Source organism: Nasonia vitripennis (genome assembly GCF_009193385.2).
Source record: "Nasonia vitripennis strain AsymCx chromosome 3 unlocalized genomic scaffold, Nvit_psr_1.1 chr3_random0009, whole genome shotgun sequence".
Lineage (NCBI taxonomy): Eukaryota > Metazoa > Arthropoda > Insecta > Hymenoptera > Pteromalidae > Nasonia > Nasonia vitripennis.
Genome location: NW_022279629.1, coordinates 719,753 through 745,017, shown reverse-complemented (window position 1 = coordinate 745,017; position 25,265 = coordinate 719,753). Strand labels below are relative to the sequence as shown.

At 41.0% G+C, this 25,265-nt stretch overlaps 1 protein-coding gene across 8 annotated transcripts in view; it reads right to left on the bottom strand.

Moving 5' to 3' along the window:
* Positions 1-25,265, bottom strand: part of LOC100117878 (putative fatty acyl-CoA reductase CG5065) — a 267,482-nt gene that overhangs the window by 92,182 nt on the left and 150,035 nt on the right. For all 8 annotated transcript variants that reach the window (XM_031927035.2, XM_032601844.1, XM_032601843.1 and 5 more), the window contains one exon: positions 3,466-3,575. In XM_031927035.2, coding sequence (XP_031782895.1) covers positions 3,466-3,575 — 110 coding nt within the window. The remainder of the gene's footprint in view (positions 1-3,465; positions 3,576-25,265) is intronic.

Below are 25,265 nucleotides of genomic sequence, written 5' to 3'. Positions count from 1 at the left end.
AGGCTCTGCTTTGCCCGCGCAGGCTCCGCAGGAACCGCTCTCTTCTCTATTAACTCGATCACCCTCGCAATTTCTCCCAGCTTTGCGTAACCGGCCGCCTCGTCACCGTCTTAGAAATCTTTTGAATTTTCCTCAAAATTTACCTTTTTACGTTTCGCGAAGCAAGATTGAACCACCTCCACAAGCTACCGCCTTCGCCTTTATATTAGAGCCCTTGTTCGGCGCGTTATTATTATTCTGCGGCTGATTTACGGCTTGCTACGGGTTAGCTTGATTAAAGCGCGACACTCCGCCTTTCGCCGAGTTCTGAACTGCGGCAGCATATACGAGAGGCGACGGCGTCAACGCGCCTTCAGACTCAGCTGATACTTTAGGCGGCGAGGTCTGCGCGCCTCCCTTATTTTCAGCCTTATTTTTTCCCTTTCCTTTGCCACCCTTCTTTCCTCCGGCAACGCTCTCAACCCCAGCAACTCCTTCTTCTTCCTCCTGGACTGCGGCTACCTTAGGCTTTCTTGGGCCCGTGTATGCTGCGCCAGGCACTCTCATTTTCTCAGCTGCCGGCGGTGGAAGGTATCACAAGTTCAAATCCTTCTTTCTTTCGTAAATCTGGCCGTACCTCTCGATATCGTCGAGGGTTTCGGTTACTTTATCCGTGATCGCTTCGCGGTACTTTGGATGTAGTTTACGATACGCCAGCTCGACCTGCTCACGTTCTGACGGCGGATGACGAAATCGCGAAATTATATACTTAAAACTAGCTAAATAACTCGTGATTTTCTACCCCTCCGCTTGCGTCCGGCGTTACAAATCGTCCATTAAATCCTCGCAGACATAGAATTTCATGAAATGGTTCCTAAATTTCTTGCAAAATTCCGGCCACGAGTAAATTTTCGCACGCGCCGTCCTATATCATCTCGAAGCCTTCTTTGTTAGGCAACACGAAATGGCGGCCAACAACGCCGCGTCGGAGATTCCGCGCTATCATACCTATACTACAAAGTAAATATAGCAGCTTGTAAACAGAGTAGACTATTATTGTAAACTAAGCAGTAAAGCTTATAAATTTGATATATTTCACATATTCACAAGCTAAAAACTAGAAAAGAATTTCTCTTCTAATGTTATGAAAAAGTGGCAAAAGTTTGGTAATGAATAGAGATAAGGAAAAAACTTTGTGAAATCACCTAAGGTTCTTCTTAACTTGAATCATTACAAGACAGCTCAGTACTTCCTTAATGAATATAGTCGAAAGCAGAAGATTGATATTGCCATCATCAGCAAGTAGTACAAAGACCTGGATGAGCCATCGTAGAAAACAGACGATACAGGCAGCAATTTGGACACGCAAAGACTTTGCCTCCCAAGAAAGATGATCACTGAACAAGAGGGTTGTGTATCGATTTGGGAAGTTCAAGAACTAACCAATAGAGTCGTGTTCTAATGAAAGCATTTGTACTTTTGGATATGGTGCTAGGAAACTAGGGCAATGCAGCCACTCCCACAAGAGGAAATGCATAAATCGTAGGTAACCAGTAGACTAACAGTAGTCATCTTGCTGGAGCTGGGTTCACCAAAGCAGAAAGAAAAATGAAGTAGCAGAAATATAACTACTAACAGCCTAGCCCTTGTACGCAGCTTATGGACGTCTGAGGAGAGTAGCTTATTGATGTATATGAGCCCTTGATGGCCAGGACTCAAAGCTTTTGCCACCTCCAGCAAGGTAGCGTCCAATTCGCTAGTGTGTAGCTTGTGTTTCCGGGCTTTGGCGACGACGATAGAGCGTGCAAGCGCACTTGATGATAGGGTGACGGCTAGTGGTGGCAGTCTGCCGTCACCCTAGGCGGAGCTGTTTGTAGCATCAAGCCTCCCCATGATCCTGACAGATGCTACGTCTCTACGGAGGGTCAAGCGCGTTCATAACTGAGAAAGGAGGTGCAGCGAGGTTTCACGGGTATAGTGCAAGCCCGTGACAACGACCACACTGTTCAAGGTCTTCTCCTGGCGCCTCTTGACGGGTTCCTTGATGACAGATCTTGGATTTGTGCCTGCAGCTCGGTGATGGTGGACTCAGCATTGTGTATGCGAGTTTTAAGTACAGGCAGCTCATCGAGGGCCTTAAGTCGCTTCTCGAGCGGGCCCAGACGTTGCTCAATTTTAGAAATCCTCTCCGACACGATGTTCTGGTTCTTGAGGGCCTCCGTTTGAGCATTACGCATATCGTTGAGAGCTCCGCGAATGTCCTTCAAAGCGGCCTCAACGGACGGCGTAGGTGTTATTACTCGATGTGTTGGCTGATAGTCGTGCTGACCTCGTCTTCTTATTCACCGGCTGCTGTTGTTTAGGAGTATTCTTACCTGCTGCTGTTGTTGCAGTTACTCCCGTTGCTGATGTAGCAGAGGTGGATTTAGTTCTCACTTTGGCACCCTTGGCGTTGTTGTCTGCACATGAGGGACAGGCTATAATCTGCCTGTCGTTCACCACGATAGTCTTGATGTTAATGATGTTTTGGCACTTGATGTGGTGGTACAGACCACAAAATTCACACTTTGGGGTCTTTGTGCTGTATGGGTTGTTTATAGTTGCTGCATGGTTGAAAAGTCACTTCCACACTCTTCTCGCTGTTTGCACTCATTTTTCGTCGATAACTTACTAGCAGTCGGTAAAGTAGATATTTGTAGGAGGATGATAAGTTAACGACGGAGTGAAAGAGTAGGTATTGTGACTTTTATGGCTAGATGGAGCGTTAGTGGAGAGAGCGTATGACGACGCCTTGAAAGTTCTCCCACGATGCAGCAGATGTAGCCACGATGTTAATTGCAGAGAAAGAGACGCCGTGAGAAAACAAGTCAAGCCAAGCCAAGCATTTTTGCAGGTTAGGAGCCGTGTAGAAAGTTTGCAATAGAAAAGATGACAGAGAAAAATTGCAGCCTTCGGCGATTTATGTATCGTCGTGAAGGTTGCAAAAAAGAGCGTGCAACTATCTACAACAGAAGAGGGCCCGAAGGCAAGAAGCAGCAGTAAAGCAGTACAAAGAAATGATGGATCAGCAGAGCTGTCAACTGTACTCACCAGAGGTACTTGGTAGTGAAAGAGGGGTGAATAATGGACCTACGAAGCAGCAGCGCCAAGACTGAGAGCTGAGTCTGGGATAATTTGAACGGATGGTACATATATATGCGCATTTACACAGACTGAATATGTGGTGACTTGGGGAACTTACACGATCGGATATGTTAGTAAGCGTTAGCTTGTCACTGGATTTTGTTTCTTACTCAAAAAATAATCTTTAAAGTAAAAGAATCAAATGAGGTGTTGATTCTATAGCAAGAAAAACCTTCAAATGATAAGTTTTGTTACCTTAACAACTATGTAACATAAGAAGATATGTAGTATCAATGTCTAAATTTTAGGAAATGACTGGTAAACTATCAAATTTATCTAACACTTTTAACAGAAATATCTTACCGATTGAAGGACGTGCGATAGCACAAGGCAAATTTAAAAAGGCTTCATCAACCAATGTTTCAGCTAAGCGTTTAGAGAATGTATATGTGTTTGGATGTGGCTCAATGATTCTGAAAATCATATTTAAATGTAAGAATAAAGTATATTAGTTATAAGAAAAAATAGTCAACAATATGTAAATCATTGTATTATAATGAATTAATTTCTGGTATACGAATATACACGTTTGCAATTCAATAAATTATTCTTAAACGACAAACATGTTGAAAGTTTTCCCTTTATAGACACTAAAATAATAAGCAACTTTTAACTAAGGGCTAGTCATGACACTTTCATTAATTACTTTTTTTGTAAAGGATTATATTAAACATAAAAGCAGTGTTTCCTAATTTTGATTTTCGTTTCACACTCACAAGCAAGGTAAACCGAACACATCTAAAAAATGATTAGGTTGAATTTTACAAATAGACTCATGACTGATGTTAACATACTAAAATACATTCAGGCTGCGATAAATGCTCAAGAAAGATGAGATTCAGCAGTTTTAGGGGCTTAAAGATATTTTAGTTGTAAAATATTTGTGCACGTTGTTAGTAATATAATTACGTCGTATGACGTAATACTGTCAATTTACTATCAATCTTGATAATAAAATGATTTCCATTACTTTGCTTTACGCTCTGTATTATCTCTGATATTGTAATTGCGCTCGGTTCCCGTACTATTCTATATGAAAATCACACTACACCCGGCTCTGAGGCTCTTTTCTATAATTCTATGATATTTAAAATAATATTGAATATATTAAAGAAAAATTACAAAATTTTAAATGCGAATATCTCAGAAAGTAACAATTTTTTTTTTAATAGTGTAAAGGTAAACTTCCTCCACTAGGTGTTGTTAAGTGCCCGCTTTTTAGGGCCTGGTATAAGGGTTCATCCGACGAGTCGTCGCGGTCAACTCGACTCCAGTATCAGGAGCGCGACAAACTAAACTTGGATTGGTGAAGTAAGGGAGACAATGGGTGCAACAAACAACGGTACCTCGCCGGACTCTATTTCGACGACTGAAGTTTTCTGCTCCACCTCCTTTCCATCATTATCGTCATCTAGTTGTACGAGTTCAATCAGCGCATTTCCTTTAGTGTCAGCCATCATTTCGAGATTGGTACTCTTTCTGAAAAAGTAGAGCCTCTACATTATCGAGTGAGCACGCTTATACACTTGTGTAATGTACTCCTTCCGCGTGAGTTTAGAGTCAAGCACCAATCCCAGAATACCCACAGAGGATTCAAAGCTGACCTGGACACCCCCGAAATTAATGAAAGTGTTAGCTGTTAAGGGAAGTAAATTTATGTAGTAAGAGAAAGTTGCTATATCATTTAAACATATAATCAATAGTTTAGGTGATTTCGCCCTCCTTGAATTAGGTTAGTAAAATACCAAGGGTATATACTAGAAATTATTATTTTGATTGGTCATGATATCGTCGTGAGAGAGAACAAAATCCTATTAGTAATCTTAAATAAAAGGTATGTTTTGGATTAGTTTTCATGGCCACTTAGTGCTTAGCCACTTAGTGCTCGGATTTAGATTAATATTTCTTTTATTGCTGTACAATATGTTGTCTAGTAAATAGTATTAGCAATATTTTTTTTTCGGATAACAAAATATTTACAGTGTTTGTGATAGTCTTTGAGTGACTAATTGGTGTGACGAGATGTTGGGAGCATAAAAGAGTAGTGTGTGTTAGCGTTTATGAGTTTTTTAGTGTGTAGAAGTACTCTCTTGCTCTTTGCTTGAATAGTGCGATGGATGTAGTGTTGCGTATGTGTAGGGGTACTGAGTTCCAGAGATATGGGGAGCTTAAATGAAATACATTTTTCAGCGCCTCTGTCGAGAAGGTAGGGATGTCCAGTGTTTCATTTCACCCCTTATAGGACGGAGTGCGACGTACAGTCAAAATAGGCGAGGATGTAAGATGGCGTAGTTGTGTTAATGATTTTTCTTAAGAAACATGACGCAAAGTACTTCCTATCTCCGTCGGTGGTAAGCCACTACAACCCACGTACGTGAGGAGTGATGTGGTCATTCCTTCTTACACGATAAATGAAGCGAATGCCTGTGTTTATCAGTCTTTGGAGTTTTAAGTCAAGTTCTTGTGTTAAATCACAGTACACTAATGAGCAGAAGTCGATAATAGGAAGCATAAGGGCCTGGACTAGATGCTTGCGCAGTCCAAGATTGGTACACTTTCTGAAAAAGTATAGCCTGTACATTAAAGAGTAAGCACGTTTACACAATTGTTTACACATTCGTTTGGTGTCGAGTATTACTCCCAGACTGCGCACAGATGTCTTATTGAAACCAGTCTGAAGTTCGTCGAAAAGAAGTCTCGCCTCGAGATAATCAGAGAGCATCCTGTGCACCAGCCACTCAAGCGCCTTGAACAAGAAACAGAGAAGGGGAATCGGACGGCAGTCAACTACAGTTGTTGGTGAGTTGACTTTGTCGAGTGCACGAACTAGCGAATTCTCCCAGATAAAGGGGAAGCATAACTTGTTCAGGGCCAGATTGAGGATACGACAGAGAAAAGGGGCACAGAGTATTGGCAGTGCTTTAGAAACAACAACTTGCAGAATGCCGTAACTGCATCTGGCTTGAGAATCAAAAAGCGCTATCATACCCAACACGTCCGATTCTGTTATCTCCCTAAAATTTAGATGTTAAGGGAATTCCAGACTCTTTAGCGATCGCAAGTACTCGTGGACAGAGGCAGTGTTCGGATCGTACGAGATTCCGCTGAAATGATGGTTAAGGTTTTCCGTGGTGAAGCGGAAGGGGACTCTGACCTTAGTTGTGGTAATACCAAGGTTTTGAAGCTTCCTCCAAGTCTCACCGACACCCGTTAGGGTTAACAGGTGTGAGTGGTAGTAATTTAGCTTAGCTTTCTTGACCTGCCGATGAGCTTCGTCCCTTGCCAATCTATAGAAATATAGATCCCAGGGCAGACAAGTTTGCCGAAATTGCCTGTAAAGTCTGTCTCTTTCAGTCACAAGGTCACGAAGATCCGCATTAAACCATGGGTAGCGCTTCTATCTAGGTGTTACTGTGCATAATGGAGCAAAGTAATTAATGTCATTTGTGAGATTATAATTTAAGATAGTGATGCATTCGTCGAGCGATAGGTGACCAGTTATATGCGCTAAGGTAGTCCCTTAACTTCTCAGCACAGATTTCTTAATAGTTTCTATATGAGTAAGGTACGTGCCGTGGAATCTGTACATCTAGTGTGACTGTTAAGAGATCATGACAGTTATTAAATAAAGTGTTTGTCTTGTTGTGAGAGAGCAGGTGATCCTGTTCATCAATTAAGAAGAGGTCAAACCAGGTATCGGAATCCTGTTTATGGTGTATAGCGCCGTAAGGGGCTGACTGAACAGAGTTTTCCACGATAAAAATTTTGATGAACTTGGCATCTTCAGACGAGGAGAGTTGGTCTGAGTTGAAATCATCCTTTGGTGGAATAATTGTGCATGTGAGTTGTTATTTACTCGATGAAGTTGTTGCCCTGGATAAAAGAGGCATTAAGAGGACGATACACAACTTCCACAAAGATGGATTTAACTCCCTTTGCGGATATTTCATAGAAGGAATACTCTAGCTTACCTGGCTTGTCTGAACGGTCGCCGTCAGACATCGATATAATGCTAGCTGCCAGAGAATGATGTATGTAGAGGGCTACTCCTTCACCATTTCTGTTTCTGTCACGTTTCTATAGAGAATAGTTATCAAGTAAAGGAATGGACGTGATTTTTTTCGTCTAGCCAGGTCTCTGTTACAGCTATTATATTGCGTGAAAGAATTGACAGGAAGTGGACAGAAAGAGATTGATCACTTCAATGTGACCTGTGAGGGAATCGCATCAAATTGTTAGGGTTGCCTGTATGTTGCAAGAGTTTGAATTTCGCGGCTATCTTCTCTGACAGTGTGTCCGCGGGAATATCTGTGCGCATGCGTGACCGCGTGACGTGGCAGCGGCGAGCGAACCAATAGTGTTGCGAGCGAGCGGGCCGTCGGGCCGCGACACACTGACCACTGAGCGCGCGCGGCAAGGCGGCTAGGGAGAGAAGAGTAGTGGCTACGGGCCGCGAGCGCTTGAGCTAGCACTGCTTCCAAACAGACGTGTTCCTGGTACTCCAGACTCGTCCCGGTGACGATGTTCGGCAACTTCGCTCTTGAGAGGATTTTCATTGTAAGGTCAGTAAGTCGTTTCCTTTCTTCAGTCGAATCCGTCTCTCGGGTGAAAGTGGTTCCACGTTTTGGCCTCGTGAACTGTTCGGGTTATCTTGCGTCTGTTATTGGATACCTTCGGACCGCTGTCTTTCTCATTATCTTTGTGTTACCGTCCCGAAGAAAGGGCTATCTCGTTCGAAGTGCAAAATACGGGTTATATCATCGTGTAACAATAAAACTTAGAAATAAGAATTTAGTACAATTTGTTGTAATAACGATTTAGTGGAAACCGTAGAATAATACTTGGCGCCATTACCTGGATGCACGAGGTGTAAGGTGGTCGGGCAATCTTAGATAGGTTGTTCTGGCGTTTGTGGAATTCGCGTTCTATAAAAGTGTGAGAGTAAGTGCGTAACAAAGTGTGTTATTGAGTGTGTTAACTGGTTGTTTCTGAAGCCTTGAGGAGCGCACGAGTCACGCGGGGTATCTCTTTCTGTACGGATATCTGTTTGTTACAGTTATCTGTGTTTACGGGCTATCTTACTAATTTGTGCAGATCTCCGTTTAGAATTGTAAAAGTTAACTAGAATATAAAGTAACGTCTGATTACCTACGTGTTTTGATTCTCCCGAAACACCCTCTCTCCTTACCGTTCTCGGGGCTGCAGCTAGCCGAGCAAAACCCTCCGCAAAACCTCGCACCAGAAAACAAAGAGCATTATAAAAAAACGTAGACGATCGGAATAAAAAAAATTAGTTTTAAGGTTTGTGCGAGAGGAGACTTCTCTTAAAATTTCAGCCTGATCGGTGGAAAATTGCGTGAGATATCGCATCTCACACATTTTTTGATGCAAAAACTATAAGGCACTTCCGTGTCGCGGTTGTGCCTAAAAAGGCGCGTTTTTTCTGTTTACAATAATGTTATTTTATATTGAACTTGATTTAAACTTTTAAATTTAGATTAATTATCTTACAGCAATTGAAATATGTTTGAATTAAGTATTTTATTAGAAAATATTTAATACTTTTATCACTTTTATTCAAAATTATATGAGTACATAAAAGTTTCAAAAAAACTTAAATAAAAACATCGCATAAAGCGAAACGCTTTGCTTTTCACATAAGGCACTCGCCGATATTTCAAGGTTCGCTGATGAACAGACATACATGCACACATAAACACACATACACACACGAAGTATGCAGATATTAAAATATTGTTGATACATTCATTAAACTGTAATAGGTAAGACTTGACGATAAGAGAAAACATCGTCTTTTTTCCTGTTCTAATTACCGGTTGTGTTACCGGATAGTATTTTCAATGTTGGTAGTTTAAGGTTGCAATGCAATACTAGCAGCAGCTTCGGGAATTAAAAAAACATGGCGTCAACAAAGTCTCTGTTTATATTGGTGGTATATGGGAGTTCAGTATTTTCAGTCAATTTTTAAATAACAATTATTGTAAATTGTATGTGAACTCATTAAATCAACTTCTAGAGTTGACTATTATCTAGGGCGAAATGTATTTTTGTACTGAATACAGAAAGCTTACTAAAAAAGAGACTGCTGCACTAATTCGTTCCTCAAGGACTGTATTTCCAAAATGCAAAAACTCTGTCATTGAGTTTTTACTCAGTACTCAGCAAAAGAACGATATTTACTACAAATTGAGTTTAAAAGATTTATTTTGTATATCTGAGCAAGAGTACGAATAGTTCTTTTTTTCAAGTGCCACTTCCACGTCATTTTTATCGTTTTAATTTTAGTAACAATATCCCTGTGACCAGATAAAGCTTAGATTTCAAAGAACTTGTTTGTAAAACTAATGAATACAGCTCAATTTTTTCTGGAGCTTTAACGGAGCACCACACATGTTAATCATGCAAGAATTTATAACGTTCTGGCCTTCTATCATGCTTCTTAACGACGGTGTAGCCTCACTTTATTCACACGGAGTGTGTAAGGATACTGACAAGATTTTTTATCGTGTAAAACTTTATATTTCTACATTTGATTAATGAAGCTCCATAAGAGCCCTATGTATTTCGGAGACTTTCTAGCCGCCATCTTTGTTAACCTTCAAGCGCGCGAACCAAGTTTAAACTCCCAATACTGACCATGCTTTATAAAAGAAATTCGTATTTTTATGAAACAGATCAATTTTTCAGATTTGTCAATCCCCTATTATATTAAAGAGAAATTCATTTTGATGTTCTACATTTCTCCGGTTCTCCGGTTCCCCGGTTTTTCGGTTCTCCGGTATCCGATTTTCCAAATTCATAATTTTTTATGAATTATAATGACCTTACTATTATATTAAAATCTTATTTTATATCCTATTACATTAAAGAGAAATCCATTTTGGCGTTCTCCGTTTCTTCGGTTCTCCGATTTTCCGAGTTTATAATTTTTTATAAATTAGAGTGACCTCTCTATTATATTAAAATCTCATTTTAATCATCAATTAATTTACAACCTTGCGCAATAGCATCGACTTAAAGGTAACGATTTCAGATCCGTCTCACCGATCGCTAAAACGAACAGCGCCCCTCCATTGAAACCCATAAAGTCAATATATGCACAAGGTTGTAGTTATTGAATTTACTAAACACACTTCAAATGAGAAATAATATAAATTAATAACTTGCGCAGACTTCAAAAAATTTCTGTTTAGGATACTAAATTATCTATGACTATGATTATGACACAGCTTTAAGAGGTCAGAGCAGAATGAGCTACCGAACAATATTCTCACGCTATTTTTACATATTTTCGCGCATGCGCAGACGTCATTGATCAACAACACGAGAGTATTTATATAAACTGAACCTGCGCAGTTTTTCGAACGTTCAGTCTACTTCTGATACTGCAATACTTAGAGAATAAAATAATTAAAAAAAATACTCAAAAATTTTATTGATTCAAATACTATGATCCAACTATCTTACTGCTTACAGGTCAGAGCAGAATGAGTACTGGAACCAATTTTTTATATACGCAATTTGTACATATTTTCGCGCATGCGCAGACGCCATTGATAAATAACAAGAAAGTTTTTGTATAAACTGTGTAACGGAGTGTAAATTCGATCAACGAATAACGCGTTAAACGACTGGATCGCGTTCCATCTATGCGGCGGAGGACTCCTCTACGCCTGCGAAACACCTCCGTTGCATGCAGCTGTCTCAGTTACTTCTGTTTTGCTGGGTCTACGCGCCGCCTGGCGGCAATATTCGTAGGAAGGAATAGGACTCGGAAGTAAACGAGCGAGATTTAGAAATGACGAACAAGTATAACACATATATATATATATATATATATATGACTTTAAGGGTTTTTTATCGAAAAGGTGAGCAAATTTTACAAAAAAAAGTATATTTATGTCTATAGTGAAAAATGCTTCCCTGAGGAGCTATGAATTAATTAATTTGTGCTAAAAACCCAAAAATTGCCAAAATTGACATCTTTGGCTTCCTACCATTTTGGTAAAAAGTAATCTAGAAATCTGAAAAAATTCAGGTTTATTGGAAACTGTTGGAAAATATTTACTGTGGGCTGAAGAAGAAAAATTTTGTATCTTATATGATATATATATATATATATATATATCATAACCGCTAAATAACCGCTGTTTCTAGGTATCACAAAGCTTAAATTTATAAGCGAATTTGAAAAAAACTTTGAACCTACTTTTCGCAACATCAGACATACACATTGATAGCTACCAAATTAACTGCAGTTTTACGACCTGCTTTCCACGACCCTAAGCATTATACAAATAATATCGATTGCAACTGAATTTCCATTACTATTCTAATATTATGGTGAATTAAAGCAATCATAAGTTTTTGTTTTCCAAATAATTAAACAGTTATTACACTATTTATAGCGACATACTTCTCACGACCTTTGGTCTGCTCCTTAAGACACACACAGATAAAGTAGCTTTTGGTAACCCATATTTTGCGTAATAAATAAGGCAATCATAGTCTTATTATCAAAACAATTTTACCATTTAAACCGCGCTGGGTATCGCTGTTACGTACCTTTCTGACTTATAAAACCCACCTTGTTTTTCATTAAAAGATAAATTGTGTTTATGGTAGAATCGTGATCGTAACCAATGTCCCGGAATAATGTATGAAGCCATACATAATTTATTCGCCATTTTATGTAATCATACACTTTTCCATTTCGTTTATTAGGTCATTTTCTGTAAATAAACGATTAACTATGTTTGTGTGGCAATTTTGACTTACATCTTTTATCCACCATTCCATACAATCATACGCTGTTCCATTTTGTTAATTAAGCCTTTTCCTGTAGATAAACGATTTACTATCTAGGCATTGCGATTTGGTGTTAGCGTGTACAATAATTGCTGCGCGTAATAAATGAGGCAATTAGAGTATCATTATTAGATAAATTCTATCATTTCAACCGCGATGCTTACGCTTTCATGTACCTTTCTGGCATGAAAACCTACGCGATTTTTCAATTCAAAGATAAACTGTGTTTATAGTACAAACGTGGTCGTAACCAATGTCCCGGAATAATGTATGATGCCATTGCCATACATAATTCATTTACCCTCCAGTGTAGTCATACACTTTTTCATTTTTTTCATCAGGTCTTTTTCTGTAAATAAACGATTAACCATGTTCGTGTTGATTTGGGCATACATCTTTTATCCACCATTCTAGGCAATCATACACTGTTGTATTTTGTTATTTGGGTCATTTCATGTAAATAAACGACTTACCATTTCCTCGTAAAGGCAAAGCTGGCGACGTGGCGAAGCTCGAGCGCCATGTTCGTCAGAACGCTTCTGTTTGCCGATCAGGCAACAGCGCAATTATTGAGAGAGAGAGAGAGAGAGAGAGAGAGAGAGAGAGAGAGAGAGAGAGAGAGACAGTCTTTTAGTTTTGCAACAATAAATCGTCAGAGTCTTATTTTATAATTGTGACTCCATTTATTACCTTCCGACTACCTCGAGCTCAAAGCGATCATCCTATTAGGAATACTGATTCCAACATATATGATGAGTTTGAGTGCAAAAATTTCGTTCAAGCAAGTATGATGTGTAATATAAGGTTACTTCGTATAAAAATTAGTAAAAGTATGCGTATTTATACAATGTGATGAGTATAATAATATACAGTTACAGAGCAAGTGTTTAATATGTTTAACAATTCATATTTTCTTAAGCGGATGTCGTCCCAAAAAACACTGTTTTTCTATTACATACAACTTTTTGAATAAAGTTTTCAAATGAAAAACTGAGTTTGCAGCGCCGTAGTGTTAAGTTTAATTAATCGTTCTATCAAAAGAAAAATTTGATCAGACTTTCTGTTTTTCTAGAAGTTTGAAAATACAAAATAATACGTGGCGAATTTGTAATAAAGTGATTTTAACACCATTAAATTTTTATATATCAAAAATTAATAAAAATATAGTTCTAAAAATTGATGGTTAGAGTTTTGTATATTATAGTAATGATTAATTGAAAGTGAGAATAATTAAAATTTGATAGACTTAATACCAACTAAATTTCTAAATTCGTTGACGTCAAATGGATTACCATCACATAAATTAATATTAAAAAGAGGTACAAGACATCCAGAAATAACTGAGAGTTATTTTCAAGTAAGGAGTCTATTTGCGAGCATGATTAAAATTTATTAAAAGAGAAAATGAAACAAAGAAAACCAAACACTCATCCAAAAATATATACAAAAAACATAGTGTATTCGGAAATCTTTTAAAATTTATTTAATTTTTTACATGATAAATTATATTTGATTTATTAATACTCTGTAATACAATAATTATAAAAATATATATTATAATCGATCTTTAAAATATTATAAAAATAAACATGATTAACTGGTCTAGTTATCGCCATTATCTACAAATATTTCGATGAAAAAAAAAATCAAAATAGAAAAAAAATATTCTTATATATACTAGTCATTTTTTAAGTAAACAAATAGCCCAATTCTCGATATTAATAAAAAATCTTAGCCGCCGCCTTTGCCGTTGCAGAAATTAGCTCTCCCTCAGTTTGAGTTATTGGGTTAAAACTCTGCCTTTTTTACGTTATTTTCAATTCAACTTTTGTTATCGGGTTAGTAATGAACGATTTTTACGTAACTACTGTTTTTGGCTCTTTCTCATTTTAGTTTATCAGCTCCTCCTCATTTCGGGTTATAAGCTCCCCCTCAATTTGGGTTAATTTTCTGCATCTTTTCACGTTATTTTTAATCCAACTTTCGTTATTGGGTTAAAAATGAACGATTTTAAAGTAATTTTACTGTTTTTGGCTCCCCTTCATTATGGCTTGCCCTCATTTCAACTTCCCCTTATTTGGGCAGCCCATGATATATGTTTTCCCCCTTTTTCGTTTTGCTCGCCAATATTCCATTTTTATATAATATGCTGTGATTAATAAACTATTAAATTTACTAAATATGCAATTTAGAAAGTACTGACAGATTGCCACAGACCCAAGGGGTACTGCCACAAACGTACTATAAATTAAATGAATTATAACTTCCCTTTATTTGGGCGGCCCATGATATAATGTTGATATGTAATGTTGACGGTAATGTTTGATTCACCTTCAGTCTGGGAAAAAATTTGTTCAAGTTTACGTTCTGGCAAACCAAAATCGGAGCAACTATAATTTTCAAAAATCAAAATATCATTTATTAATAATAATGTTTTATTTTCAATATTATCATTAAAGTCTTCGCAAAAATGAACAATATATTTTTCCCAAATTTGTTTTGCCAGCGGTAATTTATTAGCAGCTAAAAACTAAGCCAAAAATTTACATAATTGTATTGGTAACATAATATAACATGCTTCGTCAAATATATTGAAAATTTCTCCATCATTTTCTACCAATCCCATAGCTATTGCAGTATCTATAAAAGTTGGATAAAAGTTACTCTCAAAAGTTTTCAAATCATCAAAAACAGTAGCTCCCTTTACTCGGTGTAAAATTATGAAATAATTTCTGTTCTCTGGGTTCGACGCAAATTAATCTACCTAGAGTATTGCTATGATTTTTACGTCTAATCCATTTCTTTTTAGAAAAAGTAGTGTTGTGGTATATCAGCATATAAAAGTTTTCTGGCATAATCATCTGTTTTATTTAGTTTCAACCACGCTGCAAGTGTCGTTTCACTCTTTAATGCACTTAAATCTATATTATTTTCATCAAATTTTATTGGTTGTTGGTCTGGCATATGAAGAGCTAAGGGCTGTACAGTATGTGAATTTCCACATATAGGTAATTTATATATTCTCTATGCAGCTTCCATAGGGCTTAAGTATCTACAGTCTACAGGATTTGTAATTTTATTATGTACCAAAGCGTTTGAATCTTTTTTTTTTTTGCATTCTTATTAAAGCTCTATCATCACCTTTGTGTAAACATTTGTATACGTATTTGATACTTATGATTAAAGCACAATATTCTGTATTTATGTGACACGGTATTTTTTCAGAAGAGTTGGATTATAGGGTACTACCATAGAATTATCAACATTTACAATTTCACCATCGATCCTCTTATTGTAATAATAATTTTTATTTGTATTGTTACGTCCACTATATTCAGGAAAACCGTTATTCTCAAATTGTGTCGCGTCTTAGAAATTTTTTGGAAATTTTTTAGTGTAAGTTTCTGTTTCTGTATTTTAATATAAAGAGTTGTCTTCGTCAATTGTATCTGGAATCGTTAGTTTATCTTTGGGTCTAATGTAAATAACATATGCACATGTGGAAGACTTCTTTTTTGAAATTTTATTACATAAACGTGAGCTATAACATTGCTGAAAATTTTTCCGCTTAAAATGCCAGATAAAAGAACACTAAATTTTGCATAGAATGACCTTACTTCTATAGGTGCAATAACATTACAACTAAATCCTGGAGAAAATTTTTCTAAAATTCGTTTTAACCCAAGCCAATTTGGATTAGTTGTCATTGTAACAAATAAGTCTGGATTACACCGATTTTTCTTACTGTAGTTATAAAATCTAAGAACTTTTGATGCATGTATCTTGGACTTCCTATATGTGTTGATGGAAAAACAAATAAATTACCTAATTTTTCTTTGTTTTAAAAATTTTTTGAATTATTTAAAGCACTATTTGCTACATGATCTACCAAACCTTATAAACATTCAACGCGTAACTTTTTTTGATTACATCTTAGAAAATTTGATCTATTACATTCTATAATGATGTATGCTTAAATAATATATTGTTATGTCTACCTACCACAATACAGAGTAGCAGAAAATTCTGATCTGGGTCTGTATGCTAAACTATATGAATAATATTGAAAAGGAGTGAGACATTTAGAGTTATTTTCATTTTGTTTGAACATTGGAGTTCACCCTAAATCTCCGGAAAGAAACATATTTGGAAAGATCATAGGATCTGAATGATAAGATAGCTTATTCGCAAAAAAGTATTTTTAACTCCTTTTGGCGAATCTTTTGGATAAACGCAAAGATCGTAATTAGTTGGAACATCACTACCTTTGGAAACTATTAATGCCACACATTGACCTGTAGCGGGTTTATTATATCTACGTTGGTCTTGATTTATGTTCCGTGTAAAATACAAGCAGTACTCAGTTATGATTCTGACTTGATCAATCAATTTAAATTTTTTAATTTTTTCGAATATGGGTTATTATTTAGAACTTTAGAAATGATTTTAATATGTTTACGAATAAGATTTTAATTTTTCATAAGTCTTATTTCAGTAACTTCTAAATCGTCAAATATATATATATATATATATATATATATATATATATATATATATATATATATATATATATATGTACCCCGAAAGGGCACTTTGGGGAGATTTTTGTGCGCTTTCGGGCAGTTTGGGGAGAAATCCGGCAGTTTGCGGAGCTCTCCAAAGTGCCATATACCTATCGAGCACTTTGGGGAGCTCTCCAAAGTGCCATATCCTTAAAGGTCACTTTGCGGAGATAAATTTATTAAAACTTAAATAATATATTTATCACTCTTATGCACACTTTGACCGGATAATGGCGACCATTTTCGACAAAAACAAATTCGTGCTACAGGACCGGAACCGAACGACCGTATATCAACTTTGAACAATCGGTGATGACGTCGACTAAATCTCCTGCCAAATTTATTAATTTATTTATAATCTAACAAGCCCTTTAATGACCGGATACTAACGACATTTTCAATTATGACGAAAAAAAACTGATCCAGGATAAGAACGACAATATAGTATCTCAAATTGAAACGTCGTAACTATAACATTAGGCGTGTTACAATAGTATATTGTCATATAATCATTCAAACCGGATAATGACGACATTTTGCATTTACTCAAGTGTTGTACTTGAGGACCGGAAGCTGAATATTAATCTTGGAACGAGTGAAAGAACTCAGAGTGAGTTCCAACAAAAGGAAAGGGTTGAGTGAGTGAAGGGTTCTTTTTAATTAACACACACGATTTCGCGGTACACAAAAAGCACTTACTTTGGCGTAAAAACCCTCACGGTTTAGAGGGAAAAGCCTCAGCAAGTGTAAGCTTTATTGAAAATAAGGAAAGGGAAACTATACAAATAAAAGAAAGAGAACAGTGACTCTAAAAGAGAAAAAACTCAAGTGAAAGAACGCACGCAAACGCAAAGACGCGAGGTAACTTTTCCGCATGCAGAGAGAGCTCTCTTACCGCAAAGACGAACGCAAAAACCGCCGCTGAAGAGGGCGTTGAGCAGGCCTCGTCGTAGTCCGCCGCTGCTTCCGTCCTGGCCTGGAGGTCTGGAAGCCGGGCCTGGGGAGCGAAAGGATGGTCCGCAACCGTGCACCAAGCGCGCCCCGACGTCTCGGGGAGCCAGACGCTTGGCACGAGGGCAACAAGGGGTGTTGCCGCTGTTCGCTCGCCCCGAAGGAGTCACGTACAACACGTGGACACCTTCGCCAACAAACCTTAAGACTATCGCCTCGAGGCACACTCACACACTCGCACAAATACACACACGCGAACGACGCGATCGCGAATTTTCCGCTAAACACTACCAACACGGCGCAGAACGAGGTGAACAGTGATAGCTCTGAGAAGAACAAGTCACTGGCTCACCGTCAGAAGACAAAAAAATCGAAAAGCGTAAGGAAGCCAAACGTGCGAAGCGCTAGGCAGTCCGAACAGGAATCCGCGCGCGCGGGCCCTTCGCGCGCTCGCAAGCGGGGCCGGCGGCGCGCAACTCGACGCATGCGCGCGCTCTCAACGTCGCAACGGAGAGCGAGCAGCGGCGCGAAATTCAAAAAGCCTAAATTTACACCTACACTACTTGAACGAATAAAATGAACTGAACATCCCGCCCGCCTTCGTCTAACAGACGAACCAACCACCTGGAACCTATTCAAGTCTTCTTAGCCCCTTCCTCGATGTGCAACGGACAAAGATGAGCAACGTGACGACGAAGATAAGTGGTAGCAGTCTTCACTGTAACCACACGGACGAGATCATCTGGACCTGGATGGACCTCAACGATTCGTCCTAACGGCCATTTGGATGGAGGATAACGATCATCCTTGATAAGAACGAGCTTACCTACACAAAAATTCTCTGTTGGATTCCGCCACTTTTCTCGCTGCTACAAATGGAGGAGGTATTCCGACGACCAACGATTCCAGAACTGGTTACGTATCCGCTGGAGCAACTGAAAACGACTCAAACGATTCAGAGGCACGTCTGGCGAATCATCATCAGGAATCAACGCTGAGGCACTTCCTGTCAAAAAGTGAAAGGGTGTCAACGCATGGAGGTCATCGATGTCCGAAGTCAAAGCCCCTAATGGACGAGAGTTAAGGCACGCTTCTATCTCAACGAGAACTGTCGAAAGCTCCTCGAACGTGAGAGTGTGCTCCCCTACGACCCGCTTCAAGTGGTGCTTTACGGAATTCACACCAGCTTCCCATAAACCTCCGTAATGTGGAGCGCTAGGAGGAATGAACACCCACTCCGTTCCGTCATTTGCTAGAACCGAGGCAACCTTTTGATAAAAATCCGACGCCCGCTGGAACATCGCCTTCAGCTCGTTGTCTGCTCCATGGAAGTTGGTGGCGTTATCGCTGTAGAGCTTCTGGCACACCCCTCGCCTACCAACGAATCGACGATATGCACTGATAAAAGTGGCTGTCGTCAGATCGCTCACCAGCTCCAAATGAATCGCTCGGGTGGAAAAGCAAACAAAGACAACGATGTACCACTTATACGCCTTGTGTCCACGACCCTTAGTTGTGCGAACCTGAATGGGACCAGCGTAGTCTAAACCTGAAATCGAAAACGGCCTACTAGCATGCACTCGATCGGCGGGGAGATCTCCCATTAACTGCTGTGCTGATTGAGGTTTGACCCGCTGACACGTCACACACTTGTGAATCATGGACTTGACTAACTGCTTCCTGCCCACAATCCAGACTTGCTGCATCAGAACGCTAGAAGTCAAAGTAGGTCCACCATGCAAGCAAAGTCGATGAGCAGAATACACGAACAAGCGACTGAGAGCTGAATCCTGTGACAAAATCGGTGGATGCTTGCGATCGAAGGACAGGCTGGAGTGAGACAGTCGACCTCCTACTCTCAAAATATTGTCCTTGCCAATAAAAGGATTTAATTTACTGAGCCGATTGCCTTTCGGCAATCTTCCTCCAGCCTTCAACGCTTCGATCTCGACTGCAAAACTGCTCGCCTGCGATAAACGAATAACAATGCTGCGAGCTTCTGCCAACTCTGACAGCGTGAGAAATTCAGGAAGCGGTTCTTGAGCCTCTTTTTGCCTACGATGATTAAGAATAGGACGTCTAGCAAACGCAACGACCCGAATTAAGCGGGACAACGAAGAAAATCTGGTCAACAGCTCCGGTTCCGACGGCACCTTCTTCGTATGGAGCGCTCGCCGAGTCTCTGCTGGCTGTGGCCACTCGTTCGGAGCTTGTGAAAGCCAGCTAGGTCCCTGCCACCACAGAGTAGTCCCTGCTAGCTCCGCTGGTCCAGAACCTCGAGTCGCCAAATCCGCTGGATTCTCCTTAGTAGGTACGTGCGCCCATGTTGCAGACGGCAACTCGGTTTGAATGTACGACACCCTATTTGCAACGAAGGTCTTCCAATGACAAGGATGCTTTCGAAGCCATGTGAGTACAATCTGACTGTCAGACCAAGCAAAAACCGGAGTCGCACTGAGAAAATCGAGTTTCCTAACGTGGCAAAGGAACTTAACGAGAAGCGCAGCCCCGCAGAGCTCTAAGTTAGGAATACTGACCGTCTTTACCGGAGAAACCTTCGTCTTGGCAGCTAGAAGAGACACACTGAATGTGCCGTCTCCCTTGTCGACTCGCAGATATACAGCAGCAGCATAAGCTCGAGAAGAAGCGTCCGAGAAACCGTGTAGCTGGTACGAACGAGTGGAAGTGACGCCTAACCACCTATCGATTGACAAGGACGGCAGCTCAGACAACGATTTGCAATAAGCATATCATCGCTCGCGAAAATCCTCTGGCAAAGGCGTGTCCCAGTCGCACTTCTGGATCCACAAGTCTTGCATCAAGACTTTCGCAGTTACTGTAACTGGCGAAAGCTACCCGAGTGGATCAAACAAACGAGCTATATTGGAGAGAATGGAGCGCTTAGTCGAAGCCTTCGACAGCTCGGTGATATCTGAAACGGAGAAACAAAACTTGTCCTGAGCAGGATTCCAGTGAACGCCGAGTGTTTTGACTGATTCATCCATATCGATCTCCTTTGCCGGGCCCTGTCCTGTCTGTGGAGGAAGCAGCTCTGGATGGTTAGCAGCCCATTTGTCAAGATAAATACCTGCCGAGCCTAAGAGCTTAGTAAGCTCGACCCTTTTCTGCACCGCAGTGGAAAGCTCGTCCGATCCAGCGAAAGTATCGTCTACATATGTCTCGGATTTGAGGCATTCAGCACCGAGAGGAAATCGAGCGCCCTCGTCTTCTACTAATTGTTGCAGCGTGCGAATAGCTAAAAACGGAGCACAAGCCGTCCCATAAGTGACTGTCGTTAAGCGATAATCGACAGGAGGTGAATCAGCCGTAGGAGCCCAAACGATCCTCTGAAAGTCTTGATCCTCGCGCTGCACTTTGATCTGCCTAAACATCTTAACTATATCAGCTGTAAACACAAATAAATATCGACGCCAATTAAGCAAAATCAACGCGAGGTCACTTTGAAGAGGAGCACCTGTAAACAAGAAATGGTTAAGAAACCAACCATCCCGAGTGCGTCGAGAGGCGTCAAAAATGACCCTAATCTTCATTTTCAACAATAAATACAGCACTACTGGGTGATGCGGCAAGTACCACGCACCTTCACGCCGAATCTCCGACTCTGGAACTCGAACCATGTGCCCTAGGTCCTCGTACTCCTTCAGAAATTCTCGATACGCATGAGCGACCTTGGGATCTCGAGCAAAGCGACGATGCAACGACTGGATTGATCCAAGAGCCATTTGCTTTGTCTCACCTGCAACCGAAGGTAATTGAGATTTCAACGGGAGACGAACCTCGTACCGCCCCTGCGAATCCCTGGTGTGAGTCTCCTTGAATAGTTTCTCGCAGGCTTCGTCCTCCGGTTTCAACTTAGAAAACGACGAAGGAAGCTCGTCGAAAGCCCAGAACCTCTGCAGCATTTGGTCCAGCTCCTGCATTGAAGCGCAATGCAATACCTGCAACGGTGTGGAAGTATGCGACTCCGCCCGCCGTGAATCCTTCGCCGGTAAAACTCCGGACATTATCCAACCAAAGGCCGTATCCTGAGCGACAAGCTGCGATGAAGGAAAGCGTCTCAATCCCGATCGGAGCAACTGCCCGTAGACGTCAGCACCGAGAATCACATCGACCTTATTCGATAGGAAAAACTCCGGATCTGCGAGAGTGAGCCCTGCAAACTGCTTGAGATCGAGATCTTCAATGCTGTCGACTGGGAGCTCTGACGTTAGACGAGGAAGAATGAGCGCCTCTGTCGTAATCTGGAAGCTTGTGTCGACCCTGGATTTTAGAACGAGCTGAGTTCTCGAGCGCGCAGTGCTCGCTGCACTAGCGCCAAGCCCTGTCAATGGTACGCAAGTATGCTCCTTTCGGAGCCCTAACAGCTGGACAATCGACTCCGAAACAAACGAAGCCTCCGACCCTTGATCCAAGAGTGCTCGTACAAGGGTGCGGTCTCCTCTTGGACCTATAATCTGCACCTTTGCTGTAGCCAGAACGATTCTCCGCTTCGGAAACGTGACCCCCGCTGCATGCAAACTCACGACAGATTTCGAGCCAGAGCCGCCCGCCTCAGAATTATCGGTGTTCTGGTGCCCAGCTTGCGAGTTTCCCTGGAATTTAAGATGCAAGAGGGTGTGATGTTTACCCTGACAAGTAGAACAACGTCCCGAAGAATTACAAGCGTTGGCTCTGTGAGATCCGAGGCAATTAAAGCAACGCTGCAACTGCTTGACCGTTGCCAACCGCTCGTGTGGATTCTTGTCTTTCAGCTTGTAGCATTTCGAGAAAGGATGCGTGCCGTTACAAAGGGCGCAATTAGAATTTCCAGACAAACGAGAGGATCTAGCGTGGAAAACCTTCCGAGGCTGAGGTCCTGATGTTGGCGTAGAAGCTGGTCTCTTCTCCGCCTTGCGCTCCGAAGGGTACATCTTAAGAGCTTGAGCTCTTCTTTCAAGGAACTTAAGCAAATCTGAAAACTTAGGAAGAGCGCTGTTGATATCACGCTCCGGCTCGTCCGCCTCCGGCACGTACTCCTGGTCCTTCTCACTCAGCTCAGCCTCCCACAGCTTCCGAGACTCCGGATCCAGGCGATCGGACAACAAGAAAACAAACCAAATATCCCAATGATCAACTGGAAGTTTCAAATTTGTCAAAGCTCGAACGATCCGCTTGGCCTCATCAGCGAACGCACGCATTTCAGCAGCCGATTCCTTCTTCATCTGCGGAATTTCTAAAAACGAAGTCAAGAGTTTATTGATCATCAACCTAGGATTACTATAACGATCCTTAAGCGTCTGCCAAGTGCTCGCATAATTCGCATTGGTTGTCATCACGTCCTTGATCAGCTCTGCAGCCACACCAGTCAAGCATAACTTGAGATACTGCAGTTTCGTGACGTCAGAAATGCCAGAACGACTATGCACGAGAGAAGTGAAAAGATCGCTAAAACTAGCCCAGTCCTCGTCTTTACCTGACAACGTAGGTAAACTAATTTTCGGAAGCTTGACAACCTCAGGATCTGAGTCCGACTCCCCCATACTAGCGCTATTATCAGCATCAGGCTTGTCGAATAAAGCAAGCAGTGTTAGGATCTCGTCAAGAGCCGATTCGTAAACACCCTGAATGCGATCGAACCATTGATCTGCAATATACGCATCTGTCTCTGCATCGTCCCTAACAACAATTTCAGAATGCGTCTTCCTAGTCTCCACCCAAATCTGCTTAACAGCATCAAGTCGCGCCTGGACCATGCTTTTATTAAGCCAGTCACGCTGCTTAGCAAGCAGGCGTGTACGAATGCTCTCAATTTCGGCTTCTCGAGCCGTCTGTAACGCAGTCAGCTTCTTCAGCGCAATAGGAGCCATGATGCTCGCAAAGTCTCCCTATACGTAACGCAAACTTAAAGAAAATAAGTGTCGAGCACGCACGCCGCTAATCCGCGGACACAACCGCAGTGTGTCTAAGAAGTCGCCGCTCCCTAATCCGCAAACGTCAACACACGCGCGCGGCGCAAGGCCTCGCTTCCGAGAGCGCTCGACCGGCCGAGTATGTAAACAAGAGCGCGCGGCGCTATACAAAACGTTCACACTGAGGCTGAGAAAAACAATACTTGGAACTTCAACAGAAATATAATATGCTACTAGAAAAAGTCATTACAGTGTGAACGCGTTTGTGTACAGATTTTATACACTACGTTATCGCACGATTATGCCCGATAGAACAAAGAAAAATGCACGAAAAAACCAATCACTCACTCCTCACCATGAATATTAATCTTGGAACGAGTGAAAGAACTCAGAGTGAGTTCCAACAAAAGGAAAGGGTTGAGTGAGTGAAGGATTTTTTTTAATTAACACACACGATTTCGCGGTACACAAAAAGCACTTGCTTTGGCGTAAAAACCCTCACGGTTTAGAGGGAAAAGCCTCAGCAAGTGTAAGCTTTATTGAAAATAAGGAAAGGGAAACTATACAAATAAAAGAAAGAGAACAGTGACTCTAAAAGAGAAAAAAATCATGTGAAAGAACGCACGCAAACGCAAAGACGCGAGGTACCTTTTCCGCACGCAGAGAGAGCTCTCTTACCGCAAAGACGAACGCAAAAACCGCCGCTGAAGAGGGCGTTGAGCAGGCCTCGTCGTAGTCCGCCGCTGCTTCCGTCCTGGTCCTGGAGGTCTGGAAGCCGAGCCTGGGGAGCAAAAGGATGGTCCGCCACCGTGCACCAAGCGCGCCCCGACGTCTCGGGGAGCCAGACGCTTGGCACAAGGGCAACAAGGGGTGTTGCCGCTGTTCGCTCGCCCCGAAGGAGTCACGTACAACACGTGGACACCTTCGCCAACAAACCTTAAGACTATCGCCTCGAGGCACACTCACACACTCGCACAAATACACACACGCGAACGACGCGATCGCGAATTTTCCGCTAGACACTACAAACACGGCGCAGAACGAGGTGAACAGTGATAGCTCTGAGAAGAACAAGTCACTGGCTCACCGTCAGAAGACAAAAAAATCGAAAAGCGTAAGGAAGCCAAACGTGCGAAGCGCTAGGCAGTCCGAACAGGAATCCGCGCGAGCGGGCCCTTCGCGCGCTCGCGAACGGGGCCGGCAGCGCGCAACTCGACGCATGCGCGCGCGCTCTCAACGTCGCAACAGAGAGCGAGTAGCGGCGCGCAATTCAAAAAGCCTAAATTTACACCTACACTACTTGAACGAATAAAACGAACTGAACAGAAGCGGACGACAGTACATCAACTTTGAACAAACGGAGCTGAACTAGACTAAATATCCTGATAAAATTTATTTATTTATTCATAATCTAATAATCCCTTTAAGGTCCGGATACTAACGACATTTTCAATTGTGACGGAACAAAACTGATCCAGGATAAGAACGACAATATAGTATCTCAAATAGAAACGTCGTAACTATAACATTGGGCTTATTACAATAGTATATTGTCATATAATAATCCAAACCGGATAATGACGACATTTTGCATTTACTCAAGTGTTGTACTTGAGGACCGGAAACGAACAACAGTACATCAACTTTGAACAAACGGAGCTGACCTATACTAAATCTACTTAGAAAATTTATTAATTTATTCATAATCTAATAAGACCTTTAAGGACCGGATACTAACGACATTTTCAATTGTGACGGAAAAAACTGATCCAGGATAAGAACGACAACATAGTATCCCAAATTGCAATGTCGTCACTATAACATTGGGCGTGTTACAATAGTATATTGTCAT